General features: G+C 41.2%; 1 protein-coding gene and 1 long non-coding RNA gene across 5 annotated transcripts in view; one reads left to right on the forward strand and one right to left on the reverse strand.

The window, feature by feature from the left end:
• The first annotated feature begins 1,321 nt into the window (after positions 1–1,321).
• LOC111248153 (carboxypeptidase D-like) overlaps positions 1,322–27,125 on the forward strand; it is a 30,389-nt gene continuing 4,585 nt past the window's right edge. For 2 of the 4 annotated variants that reach the window (XM_022800013.2, XM_022799997.2), the window contains exons 1-7: positions 1,322–4,209; positions 19,801–20,117; positions 22,483–22,635; positions 22,873–23,003; positions 23,201–23,322; positions 25,818–25,996; positions 26,265–26,430. In XM_022800013.2, coding sequence (XP_022655748.1) covers positions 3,966–4,209; positions 19,801–20,117; positions 22,483–22,635; positions 22,873–23,003; positions 23,201–23,322; positions 25,818–25,996; positions 26,265–26,430 — 1,312 coding nt within the window. In that variant the 5' untranslated portion in view covers positions 1,322–3,965. The remainder of the gene's footprint in view (positions 4,210–19,800; positions 20,118–22,482; positions 22,636–22,872; positions 23,004–23,200; positions 23,323–25,817; positions 25,997–26,264; positions 26,431–27,125) is intronic. The other 2 variants (XM_022800005.2, XM_022800022.2) reach the window with 2 other exon arrangements.
• Positions 16,204–26,359, reverse strand: LOC147758162 (uncharacterized). The gene is made up of 4 exons (XR_015323944.1): positions 26,242–26,359; positions 17,712–17,842; positions 16,788–16,861; positions 16,204–16,521 (listed from the first exon to the last, which is right to left on the reverse strand). It is a non-coding gene; the product is annotated as an uncharacterized LOC147758162 (long non-coding RNA).

Here is a 27,125-nt window from a genome sequence, read left to right on the forward strand (position 1 = left end):
ACGCAAGTTCGACAACGGCCTGATAACTGTAGTTTTTGCATTTCTGTCTACAACTACGTAAATATAGCCTACTCAGTTCGGAAGCAGACATCAGATATCAGCTATTTTTTGCTAAATAAGTCACAGTTAAATTTGTGATCTCAAGGATTAATACCATAGTAAATCGGCTGCGAAAGCGTGCTTTGCCTTAGCAAAGCCCACTATAATTAGCATGTGCTATTTTTTTTTATTAATGAGTCCATATGCTTTCTTCGAATAGCCCTTGGGAGCTAATACTAAAATAATTGCTAAGACTTATCAATTAGAACGAACAATTTCTCACTGTTAGGTAACTTTAAGGCAGATAAGTTTAATTGTTTCGACAATAAAAAATTTGCAACTAGAGTTACAAATACAATCGAAAAAAAAAAAAAAAAGTTGTAGATAATCTTAACAAAGCGATAAAAACAGCCTAGTAATAGAAAAAAGTTCGATTGACTTAGTTTGACTTAAAATCACGATTTTACCCACTTAATATCTAGAGACAACCGTTCCCGCAATAACATTATGGCCCGACATGTCTCTCGATAGAATCCAAAGCTGCAATATTTTTAGCATGGGCATATTGTTCTTGATAAATTTCGCCACGATGATAGGTCGTGAGTTAGAAGTCGTCTGCTTAAGCGCGTAATAAAACTCAGCGACTTTTCTCAAATAGTCACATTACCGATATTTGTACACTATGTAGCCATGTCCGTTTAACTGGGTTAACCATATTGGTTTTCAGCGCCAATAAAAAATACTTTGCATTAAAGCAATTTGAAGATCATTCTATCAAGTTAGTTGGGTACACAGTCACGCGCTATTAATAATCAGCTGTCTTCGATGAGTTTGCGCTGAATGAAAACTGGGCTAGGGAACGCTTCACAAAAGGAACCACTGTGATAGAAGTTCGTGCTGCAGTTGATCCCCCGGTAGATCCTTACGACAAACCCTTTTAGTACAAGGTTCCGGAGAAAATCTCCATTTCCAGCATAGGTAATGCAAAGGCAATGATTGAAAATGTTGCCTTCGCGGTGGTGATGTTTTTCTCGCGTGCTTCTGCCATATCTACACATCGTGATTGCTAGCTAAGTGTCGTCGTTGCTAATGCCGGTGTATCTTGTTTATACTACGTGCTAAAATCGTATTTATTCGCTTATTCCTGCTTTGTCTTTATATCGGTTATTTATTAAGTGGCATAATTTTACTCTTCGCTTGTCTCGAAGTAAACATGACTGGCTAATTAAAATAAGGATAGATTTCAGTACTAAATAACATTTTTATTTCCATTAGAATTCGTTTCCAGCTAGCCTGTTTCTAAGGCGTCGTTTTTTTAGAAATCAAATAATTTTCCTTATCTCCAGTCACAGCGTGTATTTTAATGTATTTTCAGAAACGCCACCTGAACCTATATCTCGACTTTATCCCCTTGTCGCATCGACGAGGTTCCTACGAAGAACAGTGACGAAGTCAACCACGACAGTGTGACGCCTAAAGGAATAGGAGATCTTTTTGGATCAGTCAACTAATGTTTCTTGCTTGTTCCTGTTGTGCTGTTTATGGATGGGTATTTTCTCGCAGTCAGTTTGTTCCGAAGCTGTGCTACTGCTGCTGCCGGTGTTGCATTCATCGCGCGGATTTTCCGCCGGGAAAGGGCCTTAAAGTTGTGTTGCTTTAGGCCCCTTTCCCGTCTATTCTCTCTCAACGGCCGCCATGGCGCGGCCTTTCGGTTCCTTGGGGCCGGCTCTATACAGACAGCGACGATAAAAAATTCTGCGCGCCCAGCGCCTTCCGCGCTCAGTCCACTATCTGGCGCTACACAACCATCAGCTTCTACTTTTACACAAGCGAAACACTCATTGCACTGCATTTATATTGTGCCAGCACGACGGCACGTAACGCCGAACTGTTGTGGGAGCTGATTGCGGGCTTGTGGTTAAGGTGCGGCCAGTGAGCACCAAAATCGGACAGCTTCATCCGTTTGGCATCCAGAGCAGCACATAGCCTTTCCCCGGCGGCGGACCCGTTTAAAGAGCGCGAGGGGCAAAGGGCAAGGGCAACGAAAGGGGCTTTGGTTGGCGAGCCGCTCCTCCCCCCGTCGTGCCGCTGTACCATGATGGTTGAACGAATTTAACAAGGCAAGAAGCATCAAGTCGCGCGCACGAGACACAATCATAGAGAAATATAAAAGTGCAAAAAGAAAGAAGGATAGAAAAGGAAAGAAAGGGTGAGAGCGAAGGCCGCCAGTGTCTGTGGCTATAGAGTGTATCCTACTTGCATCGATCCGTGTTCAGCTGCTCCTTGGCTGATTAAGAGCAGCCAGCTGCTGCTGCTGCTGTGCTGTGAGGGGTTAGTCTGGTCTGTTGTGCTGCGGTCTGGTTTATTGTGATCGGTTGATTGTTCGGTTGATGGTGTAACACGCTCTCCCCCGATAGAGTTGTACTTTTTGAGGTTGCGCGCGCCAGTGCTAGTGCTGCTTGTTCTAATAATAATAACAACAAAAGGCGCCGCCGTCGCTGCTGCGGTCGTTGTCGTCATAACCAGCCGCCGCCGCCGCCGCCGCAGCAGCGGCAGCAGTTCCTGTGTCGTCATCAACTGACATCTCCTGCAGCTCTGTTCCTGGGACAGTGGCACACGGCGACAGGGACGAGGACACAGTTGTCGTTTGCTGAAATACGCCAGCCGCCTCTAGTTACCCATTGGCTCGTGGTTATATATGGTAGTAGACAGTCGTTCTCTGTCCCTAAACTACCAGCCAACTGATCGAAAATTAGCGGCAAAGGCGACAGCAGTAAAACGAATTTGCAGAGGCAACGACGACTTCTTGACATCTGTGTCCCTTTCTCTGCCACTTGCTGGGGTCATCCTCTGCCATTGACCGTCCATCTGTATCGTGTGCCAGATACCCACACGCGGTGACAATCGGAGCTATTGTTGGTTATCTACTGACTATCGGTCACTACCGTTTGAGTCAGTTCGATCATGAACAACGGTTGGCTGTCAGCTTCTTTCTCCATTTGTCTCTTTCGTGCCGAATAGCAAGCGAAAGGGGGCTTGCACTTTTGACACTTCGCGCACTCGATCACCGTCTCAGTGCAGCTGTTGCCAGCGGCGCTCACAGCTTTCACTAAACGCAGCTGTAGCAACGTAGCGCAGGAGCAGAGGACCGACTGACGTCATCCGCCGTTGCGCTGCCTTCCTTCGCAGTCCCGTATCGCGCACACGCATACGGTGAGCTCCGGTTGGCCCGTTGACATCTGGAATCAGCAGCGGCGGGACGGCGGCGCTACCATTTAGCATCGGCACCAGACACGATCACACATGCGGTACATCGCTGTCACTGTATCAATGGACGTGACAAACTACGTACCTTGGGTACGTTGACATTCGGTTAGAAAACTGCTACGAGCTGCAGAGAGTGCGTTAATAAACGGGGTGATACAGGTGGCACTGTTTGTGGTTTGCGTCTTCACAGACAGAATTTTGTATGGCAGACGCGTACGGGGAGGAGGATAGAAATCTGCGCCCAGAAACGACCAGCGAGCAATTCGCGGCTGAAAACCAATTACGCCTTTCAGCTGGTCTAGCTACGTCAGTGGCATTTGAAATAGGTCTGTGAAGGTTGGTGAGAGTCCGATGAAAAGCCGGTATTCTCCTGCCGTGAAGTGTAACAGCTTTCAAGAAACGTTGCGCCGAGTCGCGCCGTACAGCCCGGTGTCACAGTGTTTGTCAAGTGTTGTATATAAACCAGTGTACAAGGAAGATATATATATTCGGCCGCCAACTCGAGATCGTTTCCTGCTGTAGCGGCACGAGTACCATTACCGTTACCGTTACCGTACTAACATAATTACAAACGTCTGCTTATGCAAGGATTTATTTGATATACTCGTGTTGTAACAAAGAAGACAAGAGCAGAAACAAAAACCAACGGTTCGAAAGCGATGTCATTTTTGCCAGTAGCGTTTGCCCTGGCGCGGCTGATCGCGTTAGGCCAAACTGTCGCAATTGTCCCTCGTGAATTCGAGTTTAAGCACCATAACAATTATGAACTGAACAAAAAGCTCGAACGTATTCAGAGTGAATGCCCCTCGATAACACTGCTTTACGAGCTGAACTACCGGTCGCTGAAGGGGTGGCCATTGACCGTTATCGAATTTTCCAACAACCCCGGCGTTCACGAACTACGTGAGTTACTAATTAAATACAATTCCGTTCTATATTTTTGTTCTGTTATACACATCGTCACTGTCTGCTCGATATATGCTGTGACAGGGCGGAGATAATTGAAGTTAGTCACCAACTAATGCAAAATACCCGTAGCTTTTACATAGCCGTAGACAACATCCGACTTTATTGCGCCACAGAAGCACACTTTTGAGCCTTAAGCGTATTATACAGTCAGTGGCCACTTCGATATGTTCCCCATATTCGCGCTAGATCATCCCACATTGTATATAATTAGTGCCGTATGGCAGCGACAATATCACAGAACCGCATGTATAAAAGGGCGTCAATGAAAGTTATATATCGTTGTCCTATCGCGGCGATGGCGCACATTAATTCCTACATGACGCCGACCACACCCAATTTAATGTTGAAGCGTTCCTATAAAAAAGAAACCATAACTAAGTGCCTTGCCTCGTGTCTGTTGTGTACGTAAAAGACGCATCTTGATTTGACCGTGCTTGAATTACGTGGCAGATTAAATTTGCCCAACTACTTAAGTAAGAACAACAATAGAATGAATGGTATATGTCCTTAGGATATGAGTATCATCTGATGACTTAGTATAAATAGAAACTGGTGGCTTATCGCAAAACGAACGGAAAAAGATACGTTTTAAGGAAACCGCATTCGCTGTATTGACGGTATCGTATGTCAATGTTGATGATCAACGCATCTTAGAAGTCATTTTGTGTCAAAAAAAGAACGATCTCACTATGCGGACCTGTTGATTTGACAAGGGCCAAGGATAGTCTACCTTACGACTGGCGACCCTTCGAATAGCTTACGGGTGGATTTATGGTCTGCGGCTGCATCCGGCCATTGTTCTGCGTAACAAGTCGTCTATCGCTAATGGAATAAATGGCATTGTTTTGTTATTTACATTTGTATCGTTTTGACAAATCAAGGCCCGTTCATTTTGGCCTTGATCAATACAGCCTTTACTACTAAATCGGTAAGCCTTGAAGAATGAAATGTCTTACACTCTATTTGCATTGTAATTAACGACAAAGGATAATGACATCGTTTGGCACTGGGCACGCCGATTGGCCCGTCGCGGCCATGTAACCCCATACCCCATACCATGTCGAATTTGTGGTGCGTGAGGGGTGTAACCGCTAATCTGAAATATGTCGTCCGCCACACATAAAGCTTGGTCAGCTCGGATGCAAATATCAATTCGGAAATCAATTTCGAGGCCAGTTCCAGCAAACATAGCAGTAACGTTAACAGAGGCTAGGTCTGTTGTTAAGGGTCGTTGCACTCATGGGATACATGTTGTTTTAGTAACGTCAATGTCTGCACTGGCTACCATCCTTCGCAGTCGCTGTCACTTAGGCTTCGACCTTTCAGTTAGCGCCGTACTGCCGTGCAAGGGCGGGCAAAGACGGACTGCCCTTGTAGGTACGTCCTGAAAATATAGCTCGTTATTAGGTGAAAGAAAAAGATCGGGCGGCAAATTTGTTATTGCTTCTATATCTGTTCTTCCTAGATAAACATGCCAGTGCCCCACTTGTTGGTTATTATAGATAATACAGTGTTAAATCAATTATCAAACAAGGCGAGAAAGTCGTATAAGGAGGATATGTAATGGTTATAATTGCGACGCAATTTAATGTTTTATTATTTCGAAGCTAGCAGATGTTCAACTATGGTTATGGCGTTGCGCAAGCGTGATGAATTTTGCAGAATGGGACCTTTTGGTACGTTTTTAAGAGCTTTATTTAGTCGATATTAAATGATAAACTAGAGAAAAAAAAAAGTAGGGGCAATTGATTGAGCTGGTAATTAAGTCACTCTTGCGCAACCGCGAACCCGCGCATGAACATGTCTATGGATAGGTTTTCATGAAGCGAATTTATTTATATGGCTAATTTCGTTCATAATCTTTGCTCAAAAGCCTCATAAATCTGTGCACGTCGTGCCGAATGAAATCCTACGCTTTGAGTGTTACCCCATCGTAATCTTCACGCGATTTTGCTAGCATAAGAATTTTTCAAGATGCAGATTATTGCTGTTCGACAACGCTAAGCCTATTGTCTTCACCGTCTAGGGGGTAATTCGTGTATGCTCTCCTAATAGGGACCTTGTATAGCTAAAACTGCATTGTTAGGTAAATATGTATTGTCTCATTCGGCGCGAACAGAATGTCTGCTGACCTGAAGTACGTATAATTGTCTTCCTTCAGTGAAATTAAGTTACGTAATCCTTCAGCTTCTATAAAGTCGCTTGCCTTTCAGAAGCTTAATCCCTAGCTATTTTTAAAATAAGAACTGAATTTACCTTTCCATGTATAGATGTCGAAATATTGGGAGATTTCGCCCTGACCAATTCTTAAGCGCCTGTTTCAGGTTTTGTATCGAGCTGCCACAAGCGGTTTATCTGTTTCGACGCTTTTTTAACAAATACAAAGTACCGGTGTTTCGTGAGACAGGTTCTGATTATCTATTAGTAGTTGGCCTGATTGTTTGGTGCATCAGGCTTCCTAGATCTTAGAAATACAATGCTAGAGCAGTGTGAGAAAAGAGACGCAGATTTCGAATTACAAAATTATCCTCGTTATAATGGTACTACTAATACCACTTTTCCTAATAGCGGGTGTAAATCTTATTTATATTGAATTTAAATCGTTTCGATTTCTCTCAGATCTTGCCCAGCCTGATTCAATCTTTTACTTTTTAAGCTGCTGCAATATACTTAAGTAGTACGGTGCATTTTTTTTTTTAATTATTAAACCTGGTGCAATTCGATGCGACTATCTTGAACGTTAAAGATCAACAGGAGTGAAACCGCAGTGTTGTTTTTTTTTTGATGCGCTAAGGGCTTGCCAGCTGACAGGTCGCCCGTGTATACTGTGTTGTCAATTCAGCAAAACTTGCTAGGAAATCACGCATCTAAGACGCTTTTCATCGCAGAACATTCTGCTTGTATACAAAAAGGGTTCCCGTAGTATATTGCTAGAGTAATGCAATTGAATATAAGTACATCTAAAGCGACGAATCTATCCAGACCGCTACTACGTATTTCGATGCCAATGATCCGTCGTATGACGGAGCAAGATTAACCTAAAATGTCAAAACTCAGAGATTTCTGTAAATGAAAAGTATCTATAAGATTTTTTTTTACTGAATGTTATCTGTTACGCGATACGTTCGCGAACGTAACCATAATATTTCTGCAAAACGTATAGACCGCATGGAATGGTGTTAAAGAATGTGGTAGGGTATTGGTAAACATGACCTTTTATAGTTAGCGTCAGTTATGCCCGATCCCTTTATTAGCTATAAAAAAAAATACCATTCCTTATCAATTACGTAGGTAAGAACAATATAAGCTATAACACTTTCTGTCTGTTTACGAATTTTGATTCGGATCAACAAGGAGTGGCGCTCCCACGATGCTAACTGCCAGGGCATAATGTAAACCGACCTTCATTGCCTACACTAATGCCTCCAGAATAGAATTCCGATCGAGATTTAGGAATTAGTGAATTCAGGCAAACATATACTGCGATGTAATGTATGCTTATCTGTTGTTGAAACTACTGAAACAGCAGACCAAAATTCTTATCCAACGCGAGTGATTACCATTACGAACCCTATGCTTATTCTTATGTAGCTCGTTCTCGTTCGTAACAAACGGTTGTCGTTTATGAAAATATGGTTACGTATGAAGATGTCATAACTGACCTAAACGTCCATCAATGTTAGCGAAGCCCGCTAAATCTAAAACGTACTTAGAAAAATTGTGCGTGGCGGTTTTTTTTAAATCACCGAAAATGCGTTATTCAAAATAAATTGCACGGTCACTCAGGTATATGAAGTGATATAGAAACGACGACTCCAACCGAGTCCGAAAATCGAAGTAATATTTAAACAATCAGCTTACAACCGATCCGAAAGAAGATTTTGTTAGTTCTTGAGCGATGGCATAGTTGCTTGCTTGACACGCGACAGGGTAATCGAGATCGAACGTTTTTACTTACTATTTAGCCGGCGACGTCTTTAAGCTACTGCGAGCTTCGGCAGTGATCAGACGAATCTTCAGTGCTGTGAACAGCCAGCTTTAGTGGCCGGTGTGCCTCGACTGCCCAGTAGACGGGCTCCTACGGAAAAAAAAACGTGATTAAAAAGCTAAACGGTAAGAAGAAGTTAAGCGGTAGTTGTTGCTTGCGTTCGGAGATATCGTGATATGCAACTGCTGATTCTGTCGATGTTGTTAAAAAGAATCAACATATTTAAACGTAAATACGTACTGTAAATTGGTGCGTAGTAGTGCAATGTTAAAAAACTAATTATTCAATCATTTCAAGGTTCTGTTTGAAGGCGTCTGTTCAAATCTGTCGCTAAAGCCATATTCCTATTAGAGACATAGTTAGGCCTGCATTAACAATGTATGCCAAGGGCTGAACAACAGAAAAACAAGCTTTCGAACAACCGGCATGCTGGACATTGCAGGACACTGGTATGGGAAAATCAACATAACTAGAATATGCTAATAAAGGAGTACCAAAGTAATATCGGCTGTATCGGCTGCGAACGTGGAAAGAACTCAACACCGAAAAATCTGAGTATCTGAAGGGTTATCGTCGTTTTACCTTTGACCGTCTACAAAATGCCATATATAAAAGGACACATGGAGAGTTAGGCGACGGCTTTTACTGGTTGGCTTATTTGCTACTAATTGACTACAAACATGCTGTGTGTGCTCGTAACGGATGCTGCGATAGAAATGGGAGCTGAAAACCATCTAGTTCATCCCACTATACGATGGATTGGACCATATCGATGGCGATAGAATCAATACCGTCAGTCATAGTGGTGAATTACCACAATGGTTAATTTCAAGGGCAAATTATGACTAATTTTTTTGCACCGAACAATGATCGAGGTTTGCGAAAGGAGACACCGTTCATATAGGACAGCTGGTCTGTCTACATTACAAACGCACACCAGGGTGCCTATTCTATACGAAATTCACACGCTTTGTGCTTCAATAACTTAGGTAGTTTATAGCAATGTGACTTTGTATATATTGGATGCATTTTATCAAGAACCTAAAAGCTCAACTGAACAATTTGGCCGACTGCCTTCTTGGCAATACTTCAACCACAGACGTTCTTTCTGGTAATGAACGATTCACTTCGTTTAGATGCGCTGATCAAGGAGGTTAGCCACACCCGTGCTCTTCTTCAGTGCTTCGTAATGCCAACTCCAGGAACTAGGTCTGTCCCTTAAACAATAAGGAGTTCTGCTTGTGGAAGCAACAATGGTCACGAAAAAAAATTTTCTATAAGAACAGTGTGCCGTCCCACAGGCTCGCTGTCAGCGACGAAGACGCGTTTCATGTTGAATGCTCTCAATCCAACGTTCCACCGAAATACGGCAAATAATAATAACAATAAACGAACGAGCCTACGGAATCGTCTACGAATATTTTCCTAGTCGATTTCATAAGCTTTCACTTTGTTGATTGACTCCTGTCGGTTGCTACGATAGGGAAACTTGAAAAGCCTTAAACTTAACTAGAGGAATTTTCATGCGGTCCTGTGCTAAATAGGACGATACCAGAATGGTTTTCTAGCTGTATACAAACCAAATAAAATGAGAACGTACATAAAAATTGTCGTTTCTTCTCGGGCATCCAGTTTTTTTGCTTGCCCAACAACGTTCAGGGTTTTGGCAACCTTATGCGCCTAAAGGACGTGTTTTTTCCTTATACCCGTTATCATCGCAAGAGTATTTCGCGCCTTCCTATCGTCGTATTGGTACCCAATTTTTGTTATGTACCCAGTTGCTAGCTTTGTGGTATCGTGCATAGCTTTTACTGTTTATATTTGAAACATACGGGTTTCTATTTCAATCTTACGACTCGGAACATACCGTGATACGTTCTAATTTTATTCTGATATTATCTAATGTTAATACTATGTGATACATTCGTATTCGTGTAGATGGTTGGCCATTGTGCTCGATGCATGTGTGTGTGTATTTTCTGTTTTAATAAACAATCAAATTTTGAAAAGCGTTCACTTGGGAACGCTTTTTTAGCATATTACGCTTCTTATTGAGCCCGCCCAATGCAACATGCTGTTGAAATTAATTAATAAATACGACTCACGTTATTAAATAGGCATGATCGGAATTGTAAAAAAAAATGATCCATCCTATTAGTCAACGTACGGAAGTGAAATTTACGGAAAGACCTCGACTTTAGTCACAGAGCGATAAGATTAAATATCCGTATGGAACAACGGACTACAAAATACTTTCGCAATAATTCGTGTGTCCGCCTAATCTGTTTTTGTCACGAGATAAATGTCATCTTGTGGAACCAGCTTCGTATCCTGCGACTATTGGCAATCTGCTTTGAATACAAAATCAAATTGAGTCTCACCAAAGCCATAGGCTGAGATAGCTGCGATCCTATCCTGGCCACTCAGTGATAGGCGTACAACAGGACAGAACTTCATTTTTTAACACAGTTTCCATTTGAATATGGAAGAAAGCGTTTAGCTAATGAACAGTAAACACAGCATTGAGAGATGGCTTCATCTTCATAATGATATGATATGTAGATGGCTTGAACGCATCACTGACGTGAAAAGGGTTCGCTACGATGTTAACAAGACCAGCTATAGCAGGTGGAACTAGCTGAAGAAGAGTGAAGCTGTTATTTAGCATATAGTGAACATATGGTGACTATTTATACAGGTGTACACGTGTATAAAACACGGATTATAACTGCTAGGGTAGTCACGATGACGTCTGTAAATCGTAGCTAACTTTAGGTGTTGTCTAAGATCGTTGTGAAATTCGTATAGAAATGATGATGAACGAAGTTCGTGTCGTGCCGTTTATGCTGCCATCATTTATGTTGTCTTGCTTTACGTAGCTGCAGAAACAGATAGCAAAAAAAAGTTCAACATTTGACTCTTGTTCATGCGTTCGACAGTCGCTACCGTTCAAGGCTTTAGATTGACCTATTATTGCGGCTTTGCAACCTCTGGACGGGTTGCAGTGCATTCATACGTGCTCGTATATGGGCGTACTGTGTATCAGCATTTCCTTCTATATCTCAGCAAACGAAAACAAACATGAATGCAAATCTCTGTGGAATAAATACATTCGATTTTTATTGTTTATTTTCAATTTTGCATCGGCCACCAACTTCTATCTTTCCCGCCTTTGCAGCCTCGCTTGTTCCATCCTGACTTCTTTATTAAGCGAATGCCCCTTTCGATTCCTGCGGGCCTTTGGCGTTCGCCGCGGAATCCTATTGTCATCAAGACGGAAAAAGCTGACGGATTCGGTGAAGGCAGCGGATTCCGTCTAGATCAGCGGCTTCGTCGCTGGGTGACAACCTGCGCCTTCATAAAGTCAATGCCTTAAATCACCGAAAATATTCTACGGAGTGGAACAAATCATAGTAAATTTGATTTAGCCCGATTGAAAATGTGCTTAACTGAAGCTTGCCATCTCCATTGTGTTGAAAAACGCGATCCGACGCTGTCATGGTCCTAGGAAACATCGCTGAATCATTTGTTGGTAAACCGATAAAAATCTCACGCGTGCGATAATATGTTGATGATATGCAGATACAGAGGGTTATATAAACAGGTAACATATTGGAGCAACTTAGTAGTAATGGCGACGAAAGGATGACAATCGGACTATTATATCGCCAATATCAATATGTACATAAGAATGGCGTCGCTAACTCGATTCGTCGAACGACAGAGCCGCCAGGGCGAAATATTAATGCTGTTGACGTCATATAACGTTGCAGATAATAACTTAACCAGCAACGGCTAGTTTCATGAGGCGCAACGTGAAGGTTCTGTTGGAGTTAGGCTCGGTAGAGCGGCAGCTTTTTGAGGTCTAGACCTTCAAGCACTTGAATCTTGACGTAGTGTTTGATAAGGGTAGCGGTGGCCTGCTCCCATTATGCAGCGCCTTTGCGTGATCTTGCATCGTCTCGTTTTCTGAAATTAAGAGCTGATGAAGAATCTATCTAACAATAGCTTATTAACGAAAACGAACTTCTGTTAGGACATAGCTTTCAAGCTAATAATTGCTTAGTAGGCAGGAGGAAAATATGTTAGAACGACGTAAATATGTCCAATGTTATTTGTTGAGGCCCATAGTGTCTTAGCTTTTTAATATTGAAGGTGGTTTATTCCATCCGAAATAGACGCACAGATAAAAGCGACCTCCTACAATGAAAACAATACTCATGCTGAACAGTTATTGCAACAGTCACGCTACCTCGGAGCCTAGCTGCCCCACGGGCTTTGGGCCTTCTTTCAAGCTTCCAACATGATAGCTTTAGGCCGTCGAATAAGCATTAGCCAATCGAACGCATTTATTTAAAACCCAACTTTAAGACAAGTGCAGGACATCCAATGCCGATTCTCTAATTATGCTTGTAAGTACACATCATAACTTATACTGAAACCAGCAAAAATGCAGATACCTGTACGCAATTTACGTTTGTTACAATAATTATTATACCTGCCACATCTACTAGACAAATACATGATTAAGTGGGTCGCCAGTATGATCGTGTGACCTCCTTCATATAGTGTGTGTGTGACCAGTAGAGAGTTCATATAGTATAAATACAAAAGTTATAGATCGAGACCTTTTTGTCCTATTTTGACGTTCTCATTTCTGCTATGAAAACTTTATCCGAGCTAAGCATTTCAGTGACCACATACTGTTTTCCATCAGGATTTCCAAGAAGTTAATCTAAGCTCGGGGCAGGAACTTCAATCTGCGGTCCTTTCCTATATTCCTATCGGCCACAATATATATTTAGGGTATAGGCAGTAACATGCCTAGGTGAGTAGCTTCTATAGGAAAAAATAGTTGCAGGTTCGATGCGCCTTGTATAACCAAAAAGGTCTAATTGGCCTAAGTGTCGCCGTATAGTTTGATTTTTCCAATAAGCATTAACCGTTGGTACATTATTATCTCGACCGTTAAGTAAATTCCGCTAATGGATGGAAGATTAGACGGATACCTCAATATTTGGTTACTCTTTTGGATTCTCTATAGATGTCTTTTTGCAGACCTTTTGCATAGATAGCTTTAGGCACTGTGTGGCAACCATTTAACTGCTCGAGAGGCCAAAGCGTTAATTTTTTTTTGAAGAAAAATTCCAAGTACATTCGAGGGCATGCCAATTACTCCAGTTACAAAATGCTTGTGTCTAGTCTATCGCGTCTTTGCCAACGAGTGCCACTTGGTGAAGATTAGCTAAATAGCTAAGCTTGTTTATGGAAGGTTTGTCATAGAACTATCAAACACACACCGAATAGAAAGTAAATCGCGCTAAGTCATGTGGAAAACTGTTAATCATTGATCGAAACTGAATGGCGTTCAGGACCGAAGTGAAAGCCGAAGAGCACTGTCGATAAACTCAAACAAAAGAACCGCTCATATTTTCAGCGTTATACATTGTAAATAGGACATGCAGGAGTGGAAATGTAAGCCTTTACTAGTCGGTCCCTAGATTTTCACGTTTACAAGTTTCTGTAGTGCTAACACTTGTATTCCATATGTGTTTACTAAATTCTATAGCCGGACGGGGTAGCCTTGGTATCCGTTTGCGAACGGGTATCGAAATACAGATAAGAATTTTTTCATTTAGAAGAAACGTTATAAAGCTAAAAAGTGGGTCATAATAGCATCTGTCTGGAGATATACGCCTAAAATGCTTAATGAGCAATATTCGCTGGAGCTTTGTCTCGGTCTAGCTTATTATATCTCCGTAGTTCTTCATGCGTCATCGTGCCATCTGGTCAATGTCATAATTAAAGAAAATGAACGTAAAGAAACGAATTTGTGCAATGTTTGTAACAAAATTATTTTTATTGGACCAAAATAGTAGTAACAACATGATGCAAAATGGTTTAGTGAGGTAATGTATGAAGCTTCAATTAGAGAAAAACTTGCTGCTCATTATCCATGTCCGGCTAAGTTAACTTCTAAATTTCATCCCCAACAAATTTCATCTGGTGAATTAAAGAGTAATGTTGTCGCTAGTAACCGTTTAGCGGTCGCTAGATGTGGCAAAAAGGTCAATCCTTACGCTATTTGTCTGTCTGACATTGACCTTACCTGTTATATTTTCGACTAGCGCCGTTTTTTGTGCGGTTGATTTAAAAATTTTTCTTTGTCTGCACAATAGCACACAGCAAAAGCCAGATCTCTCCAGAATTTTCATTACTTCTACGTTATTTATCTACGTCAACGAAGTGGTTTACATTGGGTGGACAGACATGTCATCCAACGGCTATCTTCTGATAGGTTTTAGATATTTTTTTATAGCAAATATCTTTGCTAAGAATTTTTCTGCCTAAGACATTAAATCAATCTAATTTAATTAAGCTCTATCTTCCTTTATTCTAGGATGTCCGTTTTCGTAATTAAAAAAGGTTTTATAACGTTTAACTCAATTCTGAACTTCAACATCTAACGGGGGAAAAAAGATACCCAAAGTTATGGTTAGGCCAAGTGATATTCCAATAAATACAGTTGAATTTTACTATATTCTTTTCTACTACAGATGTAGAATGGCATATATTTCCCGCATTTGTAACTCGGTATAAATTTTGCTCGTAGTAACTATTTGGCAATTATCAGCGTATAACAAATTGCCAAGGTTAAATAACTTGGCTGGTTTGGCTCTTCGAACGATTTATCCTATGGGAGATTGGGCCAACATAAACGCAGAAACTAATCGGGTCCAATGCTGGTCTTCGTTGAAACGACCCGTGTTTGAATCGCCACCGATCGATGCTACCAAGGCTAGCGTACGGTGCCATATCAGTTTATTGAAGCAAAAAATTATACTGAATAACCCCATTTTTAGGTAAAAAGAAAAAAGAAAAAACAACCGCCTATATAACATTGCCTCGCAGTATCACCGAAGGCTTCTTTTTTGAGAACGGAACCATCGAGTTGGGCCTTTTCTCGTTAGATAACTATGTAAAGTAATGATTACTACTCGCAAAGCACTGGAACGTGAAAAAAACCTTGCGATTCGCGACTGATTAATTGTCGGCAACGGGTTGTGATTCGTTTAGTTTTAGATTATCTGGATCCTGTGTTCAGGACGTGAATAGGTCTCTTTCTCGTCTACGACTATATCGAACCATGACAATCATAAGCAATCATAAGACCATCATGAGCTTCTAGAAGTTTTACATTAAAGGTATTGCTGTCCTTAAAACAACAGAGCATCAAGGAAGGACATCAAACTATTTGCTCCCAAAAAAGAGTTTTGTCTGTTCAGTGTCGATGAGCGTTCCTGCTAATTTACAATTGGTTCAAGCTGCTATAGATTAGTTGTACGGAGTCGGAGCCTTAACGCTAAAACTTTCTTTTAGCAGAATCCTTCCATGAAGGAAATCTCCCAGCAAATTTAGAAAACCCAAATTTACACAAAGATATTAGTTCATGGTTGACTGGGTGCTGCCGATCCCAAAAACAGAATTTATGGTCAAGGGGTCGCCTGTTGAGGACATTGACTATACCCTAATTTTTTTTAGTCACCACCATCGACACTGCCTAATGTGCCAATAAAAACATTCTAAAAGTAGAACGTTTTAATCTGATACCTTGTACCGGTATTACTCAATTATATATATAGTATGTAAGCTATTATTCATTTAATAGTCATATCCAGTACTTCTTGGCTGTGGAACGGATGATATTGCTGATCGACCGATCAGAACAGCGCCGCGAGCACAAAAAGAAGGACACTGAATGGCAAGGCTAGGCAGCCTTTAATTAATAACAACATTTAGAAAGAATTGAGCTTATTTCCTTCGAATTGTAGTACCGATCGATTAGTTACTGATCAACTGATCAGAGATTCATACCAAACGCGAGGTGAATACATGCAGACAATGATAAATCGGATTAAGCTCAACTATAATTACAAAATAAAAATATCAATTACTTTTATCTTCAAATATTAACATCTGAGATGTAGGCACAGTTTATTAGACAAGTCACGTACTGCTGAACGAATAGGTGTGACGCGATTGAAAGTAGACAACTGAATATGTCTTCATAAGCATCAAAATGCACGTATATAAGCTTCCAAAAGGATGATGATCGGCTGAAACTAAAAAATTGGTTGGTCGCTAATGGGGCGGGGGGTGAAAACGTCCATCATATAATGTAAAGGTTATTTTTTCTATTTACTGGTTACGTGTCTGCCATTTTGGCACGATGATTATCTGGAAAAAGAAAGGGGAGACTTAAGATCGAAACAGCTAGATTAGTTCCCAGAGTACATAACTTTGTCGATGTTATCCTGATTAAGGTTTTAATCTTATTCCAAAAGCAGCTGGTTGAATGAAGTTATTGTTTTGAACTATTTTGCTTGAGTTTAATACAATTGTGGTAATATAATTCCCTGGTAGAGGAGTAACTGCTTGGCGTACAGGGTGTAATATACAATCAGAAATTACCCGTTAGCCTACGTTACCCGTAGCGCTTGGGGCAAACAAAAAAATATCTTACACTTTGAGAAGGCCGCTGGACTTGCCTACGACTTTACAGCTAACGTTGTGATGAATGTCGCGATCTGCAACCTTCTTTTAAACAAAAAAAAAAGGATCTCTTAGATCGAGAATGAGGAAGCACCAGTAATTAACCTCTGAGAACCTTGTCTTCTACAGCACAATATTATCGTGACCGTCGTGACCTTTAGAAGTGTCTTCTTTTGTCGAGCGTAGTTTGACTTTTGTATGTTTAGTGTTAGTTTAGAGGGACATCATGCATACAGGTAGCCACTGGGGCAAACCTAATCATTTACATTTTTTTTATTATTATGTTTGGTTTTATTACGCTCATTAATTTCGGTGTCGTTTCTATTAACGTGCCCAATATACTAGCTCCTTATACATTTGATACATCAATCATGATTCAGTAATTTGTCGTTCGCTTGCCAGCAAATCAATTGTGTAATCAACCCCTTGTATAAATTAACAATTACACTTATGGCCCACATGTTCGTCTCTCTACCCATGCACCATTGTCACTGCTCGACAAAACATAGGCCATGCGTGCGTATAACTTTCAGGACTGAACGGCCTGTTTTTCTTGTCATCCCTGCCACACTCGTCCATGTTATTGCTTTTTTTATTATTAGAACCGTGATTGCTTATATACGCGCCGTTGTCAAGTAGTTCACGTTTATTTATACCTCAGAGGAGACATGCGCTCATTGCTTCTTTAGGCGGCAGTTACTACGCTTCTATCAGTTTGTTATTACTCTACCGAGGTAAAAGTCACAGTAATTATGTTTGACGTCATTTTGAATAAAACGCCACGGCCATATAGTTGACGGATCAGTAAAAACTTTTGCGAACGAGAGAAAACAATTGATCCAACGAGTCTTATGGAGACAGATAGAAAGTTAGCTGTTACTATTTGTTTCATCACCTGTTATGCCGGTGTAATCTAGCGTCGACGTGTGCGCAAGTGTCCCTGCGTAAATCATATGGAGAACGGCTATCAGTCGTATTTCCGTCTGCGTTTCCGGTGCACCCGACGACGTCATTCGGCAGCGTTGCCTGCCAGAACGATGGTTTAGATTAGTTTTCATTTTCTTATATTTCAATATGTTTTGTTATTTTCTCTATGCGATGTGTATGTGGCATTTCGAGACATAGCCATAGTGCAGATCGGCCTGCCACTGTTTCATGTTTACGCCTGCTAGTACAACCAGCTGGTCGTCTGCACCGTTTACCGTAATTGTTACAGCCGTTCTCTACAAAAAAAAAAGCACTTAGATCTGAAATAGCCAAAAAATTGGTCCTAGGGAGCAAACTAACATAAGGCTAAATACTAACGTGTAAAAAAAGAATTACGGCCCTTCTGTATCTAGTGAATATAAGCTAAACAAAACTGAATGATTTTTACTTGTAGCTATTTAATGATATGCATTAGGAAAAAGCAAATGCTCTCACCTATCTACATATAAACACCACTAATTAGATTAATGTTTGTCGGGTTTGTAGCTACGTAAAACATTACGTCCGTACACGTGATTACGCTTTATTATGGTAGAATTCAATTTGATCGGACATTTGTCACTGTCTTTCTACATGCATATGTAACAACATTGTTCAAGCTATTCTCGATGTACTTCTATTTTATTTCTGTTATTTTCTGGGTCCAGCTCTTCAGCTGAAGCAGCCGGTAAAAGTGACATTTCTCATTATATGGTCTGGGCTTTCAGCATCCTTTGCCAACTTGGCGAGTCCATTTCGGAGTACCATAAATTGCAGATGTAATCAGTAACATAGTATTTCACTAGTAAACCAGTGCCACATTATAGTGATATATATATATATATATATATATGAATACTGTTAAATCATTTCGTACGCTTAGAACCTTTGTGACAGGTTGAACGTTTTCAGAGTTGACTTTGTAGGTACGTTTCTTTGTGACTGTAGTGTTGTTGAAAAGCATGTTCCGGCATCGATTTCAATAGGGTAGAACGACGGACGTATTGAACTATTCATTGTACCGGCCAGCTCGAAAGTAGATTCGATCCCTGCTTTCGGTTCGGCGCGTACGTGAACGACTCATTCGTCACCTACATGATATGCTACACGTACCAAACTAGTAAGGTTTACTTTTGACAAGCAATAGACATAATTGTAAGAATACTCTTATTCATTGCCCTTATTTTTTTCCGGCACATGTTTCAGAACAAAATAAATTGGTGACCGTATTATAGGGTACGCGTTCTTTTGCGGAGCCTTCGATATCTGGGTTAGACTTGGATTATGTGGACTTGTTATTGTTATATCAAGAATTTCATTTCGTAAGTGCTATATTAAGGCCTATATATTATATAAGGTTATGGATCGCATTATCAAGGTTTTACGGGAGACCTTATTAACAAACCGAATTTAATTATTGGTCACTCTAAATTAATTTTTATAGAACAGCACAGTGTGCTTATGGTGACGTCGACTGTGTCTGACAAGAAACCGAAAGTAGATATATATTACAAATCCGTACTATTGATAGCTATTGGTTAGTAGCAGACATTCAAGGTCGGCCTTGTACCCGCTTCTCACAAAAAGACGTTTTGGATTAAGAACCAGTTTGTACGGATATTTTACACAGGTTTCATACATTGGCATTGTATTGGCGGATTCGTTATTCTAATCAATTGCACCAAGCCGAGTGTACATATATATATAGATATATATATATATATGGCCAAAAGTAACAAAAGATGCTTAACAGAGTATCCTGAAGTAGACTTATTCTAGGTGGTTATAAGAACCACAACTAATATTCTACTACCGTTTTTAATATTTCTGATCTATATTTCGTTGTCATGCCCTTAGTTGGCATGCTTCCAAGAAAACTCTAGCCGTCTCATGGCACACAAGTTACTTTCGATCGGGTCCCGCTGCTCCTTCTTGTTTCTTTTCTTAGAATAAATAATATCTACCAAATAAAAATATCTACTGTACATCAACGTCTTCCTACGTTTTTGCGTTTCCAGTGGAACCGGAGTTTAAATACATTGGAAATATGCACGGCAACGAAGTGCTTGGACGTGAGATGCTGCTGAAGCTGGCGGATGACCTGTGCAAGCAATATAACGCGGGCGATCCCGAGGTGACACGGCTGATTAACACAACCCGTATTCACATCATGCCATCTATGAACCCTGACGGCTGGGACAAGGCCACGGAAGTAAGGACAACAGGCCATGCTGCTGGCGCCAGCAGCAGCACTAGTGCTGCCGGCTTAAACGGTGCAGGCATCGGGGTCAGCCATTTAGCCCTTTCCTTCCCACAATTGCTACGTATGTGGTGGGTGAGTTCAGGACATGAGGACGTTTATAGACGAGCAGACGATAACGGCAATACGAGACGATCGGTCAGTACGATCGTACAAAGTCCAGTGCTCTCAATACGTTAACTTAACCCTTTCGGAAGGAGATTCACAACAGATCAGGAAAGACAGCGTTCATTTAGCAGACCTCTTTTTGGTTTGGCCCTACTTGTCGTCCGGATAAATCTTTGACTTCAAATAATCAAGCTAAAACTCGAAGAGTTAGCTTACGCCGACCACAGTTAGGGCAGTATATAAAATAGGTATTTAAAATGGCGTTTGGTAAAATCTTCAAGTATTCATAACTAGCAAAGCCATTCTTTTAATAATGTTGCAAAAATAATTAAATGTGTATTCTAGCCTCCTGTTTCTGGATATCATTGACGATGGGTAAACTGGAAAAGTTTACGTTATATAATATCGATTCACATCATAACAAAGTGTGTTACAACTGCTGATTAATCAGCTAGTTGTTATATATTAGGTTCTATATTAAATGTATAGTGTATGGACTCTTTCGTCGTAGTGGCCGAATGGGATGGGACTGCTAAATCCTTGTACCAAAAAGGCCACAAGGCCTATATAGAAAATCAATATATGTGAATATATGCAGAAGAGAGAGCCTGCAGACTGGACATGTATTGTGGTACATCCCGAGCCAAGTAAAACTATAATTAGGTGATGACGTAGGCAGATCCGTTTTAGCAACAACGATGGCTTCAGTAGGTGGAAGCTTTAGCTAAACCTGCTTAAAGTATTCAGCGATAATTGAGGACGCACTAAAGGATTATAGGTAATTTTGTAAGACTTTTTTATAATCGTAAATGTTAGACAAGGCACAATAGGCGCAACTAGGTCACCTCAGCTGATACGCTGTAGACAAGTAGTAATGGTTAGGGGCACGTTCTCCTATAACATCTTGGCTAAAACTACTAACCTCTCATTGAGGCTCGTAGTCCTTATAGGATTATCAGCAGATAACATCCAGGCAGTCCCAGGGATTTAAAGATACTTTGCACAGATTAGTTTTTTCGATACATAACCATATAATTACATGTGATGATTTAAAAGATGGATATCGAATGGTATCAGGTTTGAAGGATGAATGGGGACTGTTGGGCTTTCTGTCGTCAATCGTCTCTGTAAACGTTCCATTCTTGTGTCTTGAATTGACCTTTGTTTAGAGTGGTGTTTATTTGTCACCTGCCCTTGATCCATTTCACGCACTGCACGAATTGCCGTCTCTTGCACAACCAACACATGCTATACTAGGAGGACCCACCTTTCTTTCGGAAACTATTAACTTCTGTGAGGTCCCTCAACTTCTGTCCATCTCCAAAAAAACCGTGCTTAAAATATTCTGTGACGTCCTTTCTTTCTAAACGCTTCGGTATGTCTACGTAACTTTGTCGCTCACTAAACATCTACCAAGAAAGTGGCAAGTGGACATTGCTCGTTCCAGCTCTCTTTTTTTTAATTGAAATTAGTTAACCCAACAGTTATTTCGGCAAAGATTGGCCCAGTTGCTTAAAATTAAGATGACATTTTTGTCTTTTAGCTCTTTTTAGTGGTCTTAGACATTCACAAGCATGACACGACCTATTGACCTTATGATGGCTGGCATAGAAAAAAACAGATTATTCTGTTTTGTGTACCTTTTTATACTATAACTGCATTTACTTAAGCCAAGCTTTAAATATCAAAACGTTATAAAATTAGCATGAGAACGCACTTAAAAGCCCCCTTGAAAGCAAACCCTAAAAGCATCTAGTTAAAGTTACATACATATTTCAAACAACGTATATGAGGTTCTTCGATTACTAAACGTTCATAACTGAACTTCCTATAATCTTTTTAATTACGTAGCGTGTTTACATAAATAACTTATCTTACTTTTACAATTACGATTTTTATAGTTTCGATATACGACAAAAAACAATATTGCCTAGTAAAGATTCTAATTGTTTGTCCGATAGGGTTAATTTTCTAGAACAGCGGTCATCTTCCGAATCAAGACCGATCGGTATCATACGATCTATATTCATACCCAAAACTTGTTATGAGCAAAGAGAAATGTTTTTTTTTTTTTTTTTTTTTTTTTTTTCGATTTTTTTGCAGAGTATTCCACGGTGCACTTTTCAATTGTACTTTTCTTGGTTCTGTCACGAGTGGCCTTAAGTTTGATAATTCTGCATGTTTTGCTAATGAATGCATGAACGCTACCAGGAGCTGCATGATCCCAAAGTGATGCGATGACTAAACGTACCATTAGACATTGAGTATGTTCGTCTGCTATCTAATCTAAATTACTACGATTCATTGTACCGTTTCATCGTCAATACGTTAGAGCAAACGAGATTGGCTGACGGGCCGCGGAAACGCAAACGACGTGGATCTAAACCGAGATTTCCCCAACCTGAACCGGAAGTACAACAAAATTCGCAGGGCAGATAGTGATGCAAAGGCTCACCATCTCTTCGATGGTAACCTCGATCATGCCGTAAGGATCTGACCACCGAGTTTTCATTAACGTCTATCGAAGTGCTTTGAAGTTGATTTCTAACTAAATTCTACTTTGTACATTAAAATATTTGCCTAAAATAGCGCTAACTAATGAATTGAAATAAAGAGCAGCATTTCAATGGTATCCTTAACAGAGAACGTCCGATTTTAGCAAGCTTAACTTTGCTGCTTAGCCAATAACGGCGTTGGCACTGTTGAAATGTTTTCACTTCAGATCCAGCCGGAGACCCGCGCTGTCATCGAGTGGATCATCTCGAAACCTTTTGTGCTCTCAGCCAATCTTCACGGAGGCGCCCTTGTTGCTAATTATCCCTTTGACGATACAGCTGACGGAACCGTTAGAAGGTAGTAAAGACACTCTTTATATAAAATTACGTCTATCGTCCGATGCAGCGACATGGTAATCATGTGATCTAATAGAAAATCATGATCATCGGTCAGCTTCTCGTTCGAATCCTTGACCACTTCAAAGAGCAAAGGACAGTACAGCTATTGCGACCTCGTTTTCCATTCTTGAGTGTTTCGTCCTTTTTTCATTCCAGGTACACCGCCTCACCTGATGATGATGTGTTTAGGTACCTGGCCAGAGTATACGCAGACAACCATCCTGATATGCATATTGGGAGATCTTGTGATGCGAGCGATGGCTTTCAGAATACCAAAGGTAAATCTAAATGGCCGCATAGTAGATAGAGCTGCCCACTCAAAGCCTAGCTTCGTTCGCTTAAGCTATGCGCATGCTTTGATTTGAAGCCCAGGTACAGCGAATGAGCAAACCTTAGCTTAACTATCTTCAAAATAAAACACATGAGGCTGATGATGTACCTAAATAGTGCTATTTTCCATTCCTTCTAATCGTCTTCCGTATAAGCGGCTGGAAAGATCATAGCTGAGTAAAAATCAACAAAAGTTCGTAGATTACATCCTGAATTGATTTTCCCATACTCTCTGTGTTAATCCGCTGGTGACACACTGTTTGTTATCTACATAGTTATGGGAATGGCGTTGGTGGCTTCGTGTGACAGATCTCTGCGGAGCAACAGATGTCTGTGTAAAGGGAGAGCTAAATCGCTTTTCGACGAGTCTTGCCAAACGAACGCCAACAAATGAATAAAGGCCCTGCCGGCATCTAAAGACAGCCACCATTACCATAAGTAATAGCTGTGTCTAATACTGAGTGTGTCCGGAAAATGCACACGAAGTCCTTCGCTGCCAGGCGTCAACGAAGCGTTTACCGCGTCACCAAAGTTGTGGACGCGTGACGACATCACGTGAATGCCGTGCGCTTCGCGTCGCTCCTTCCGTAGGCGAGCAGACTGCCAAAAGCATGTCAAACGCCCAGCAGTGTCTCTGAAGTACTAGCGAAGCCGCTTGGCCAAGTCCGCCTGGGTCTTAGTCGCGATCCCTCGCCGACGTATCGGCCTCAGATAGAATCGCGCTACCAATAGCGTGAAAGGTTCCGGCTGTTGCTGAAGGCAGAAGATGTAACAGCCCAACAACTTCGTGTTATAATGCCTTCACATCCGCTACAACTCTGAATTCTTGAACGTCGGTAAATTAGTTGGTCACTGTTAGATAGGCAGGGTGTTACGATGTCGGCGAATCGCGCAGGGCTATCGAAAACGTGCGCCACATTCATCAGTGTCTGTTCCTTTACAGACACGAACAAGCAGGCTAAAGTGTGTCGAAAAATGCATCAAAGCAAGATACATCTGTTTGAGTAAGAAGTTGCAAATCTACGTATGGCATAGCAGGCACTATGAGATGGATAGCCGTTCAACCGTTGGGGATAGTAATGGGCGTAGTATCGATCGCGATAGATTAATTAGGATGTTCTGCACTTTCTATGCGAGTACAATCGGTGAGCATACATGAACACGTCCTGAAGCAGTGATATAATTCAACGTATTTAAGATTGTTATTGTTTGAAAGAGACGCTTGCCAGTTATCTTCTTCTTCGGGGCTTCTTCATCGCTATCAGTATTGGCTACGACAAGGAAATAGCGAACCAAAAACTCCACCTCTTAGTCCTCGTCCCCGGGGTGAAGGTCTCTATGCGATTACCATCATCTGTCTGATATCGAAATCAATATAGCGCACCAAGAAGTACGTCACTTACTTCTATTTCTAGCTGCCTATGTCGCGCTACTATAGCACTGGGTCTGGGTTCGCCCTCAGAACGGTGTTACTGAAAGTTATCAATCAGTGCTAATGGTTCTTTTAGGTGAGCGCTTCCCGACACGCTATTGGGTGTGCTATCGAAATGACTCCCGCTGTCAGACTCCCCTATGTATATTTTTTCAATAGTTCAGCAGCCGGATTCGCCTCCTCAAGCAAGCCACACATGACGCTTAGTATAAGGAGCTACCAGTATTAGAAAGGGTTGTCTTCGAGCGGCCGTTAGTGCAAGTCTGGTATGTACCGTTATAAGATAATCAGGACACAAGCCTAATGGTGCTTGGAGCTGTCGTCAGAATTTACTTTACGTGGTCGTCGACGATTGGCCAAGAAAGGTTTGCACTTATTCACTGTGACGAAGCTCTAGTGATTTATTAATTGTGACTGCGTGAATTTATATAGAATATTATAAGATAATGTTATCAACGGCCCTTTGCCACTCGCTTCCATTTCTAGGTGCCTTTACCGTATGCTGCACTGCCCAGCCATCCTCACAATGTTGTTAGCGGAAATCAATGGCCAACGGCTACAGCTTCCGCAAACGAATCGCCATTATTGATCGATCATATGTAGAATAAATCTACAAGTAGTTACTTCATTTAGTAATTTACTCATTTATAAATTTGCTAAGTAGTCCACGAAAGATCAGTAAAATAACAATCAAATAATACAGTAATATGAACAAATAAGCCATGATGCCCCATTTAAACACTTCGTTATCTCTATCCAGATTGGCCAACATGGTCAGACGGCCGGATTGTCGACGTGGCGATGCTGCTTAGCTTCAGACATCGAAATTACCTTCGAATTAGACAGTCTCGAATAGACGAGTTCCGCTTATGTCTTGGATACGGAAACTGTTTGATTTTTCTGTGGTTGCTAACTTATGCGTATCCTCCTGACCTTATCATCGATTTAAACAAATAGGTATACAGTATGCTAACGATTATTACCTAACCCACCGTATTCCGTTTATTTTAGGCATCACGAATGGTGCTGCTTGGTACGCAGTGGCCGGAGGAATGCAGGACTTTAACTATCTTTCATCTAACGATTTCGAAATCACACTGGAGCTCGGATGTGAAAAATACCCTTCGGCAGATCAACTCCCGATTGAATGGAAGCGCAATCGACGAGCTCTCTACGAATTCATGTGGAGAGTGCGTGGCCTTAAATTTTGAATCAAATTAACTTGCAATCAAGTACATTGGCAATATTCGTTGAACATAAGCTTACTCGTTTTATGTAGGATAATAATTTAACAATAGTAATAATAAAGTATCGCAAAACTATCTACCTGTCTGTTGACAGGCGCTTTGAGAAATCAGCAGAAGGTATATATCATTAAGCGCGTGCATTTCAACCTCTTCTTGTAGCAGCAGATTCTTTTGTTGAATTAGCTTACCGATAACCTGTTTCGCCTTCCAGACCCATCAAGGTATCAAGGGATTTGTCGTTGATGCTGAAACCCACCAGCCGATTTCCGGAGCAGAGATTTCAATATTCAACATCAGTGATGATGGAGTACCCGCACGCCTGAAGCACGATGTTACTTCAACGAAGGCCGGGGAATTTTGGCGCATCCTCTTGCCTGGTAGGCTTTCCTAGACATCATTAGGCGTTTAATGGACAAAATATTGACTCTTTTTCCCCAAATATGTACGTATGATACCTAAGCAGAGGGCTTCTTCTGATAATGCCAGAAGCCGAAGCTGTGATTACCTTACCGCAAGTCATTCGGCATTAGAAAGCCTCGTCTATTTACCGAATTATCTGGTACTTACTGCAGCCAGTTTTATAGTCAATCGCACCCTTGCGGCACATTTCCCAACGTAGACTCGGATATCCATGGGTGTACGATCAGCCGATGTCTTTGCAAGATGCCACTCCACTCTTGATAGCAAAAGTTGAAGAGTCGTAACCTCTTAGACAGTCTCGCATTGCCTGCTCGATTCTCGCGCCGTCCCCGAACTCTCGAGCGGATCCTCCACGTTTAAGCCGTCTCTTCTGTATAATATAAGACCGCTCATGGGATCTTGAAGCTATACGCAAAAAACGATGTGTCTACGTAATCGCTTCCAGGGGGATTTTGAAAGCCTACACCGCGTAGACCGTAAAGCATGTATACATTAGGTTGTGCTACTTCCAAGGTTTATAGTAATATTTGAATCCATTTCGAGCCGAGGCTTAAATAAAATAAAGTTCAGGAGTTTAATATGTGAGAGCTTCATAGGATCAGACGAATCCCTTAAGAGCGGTTAGGTCCAATCTGCATAATATTTTAGTCTC

The sequence above is a fragment of the Varroa destructor genome, unplaced genomic scaffold (assembly GCF_002443255.2).
Source record: "Varroa destructor unplaced genomic scaffold, Vdes_3.0 BEIS01000001.1, whole genome shotgun sequence".
In the NCBI taxonomy this organism is placed as follows: domain Eukaryota; kingdom Metazoa; phylum Arthropoda; class Arachnida; order Mesostigmata; family Varroidae; genus Varroa; species Varroa destructor.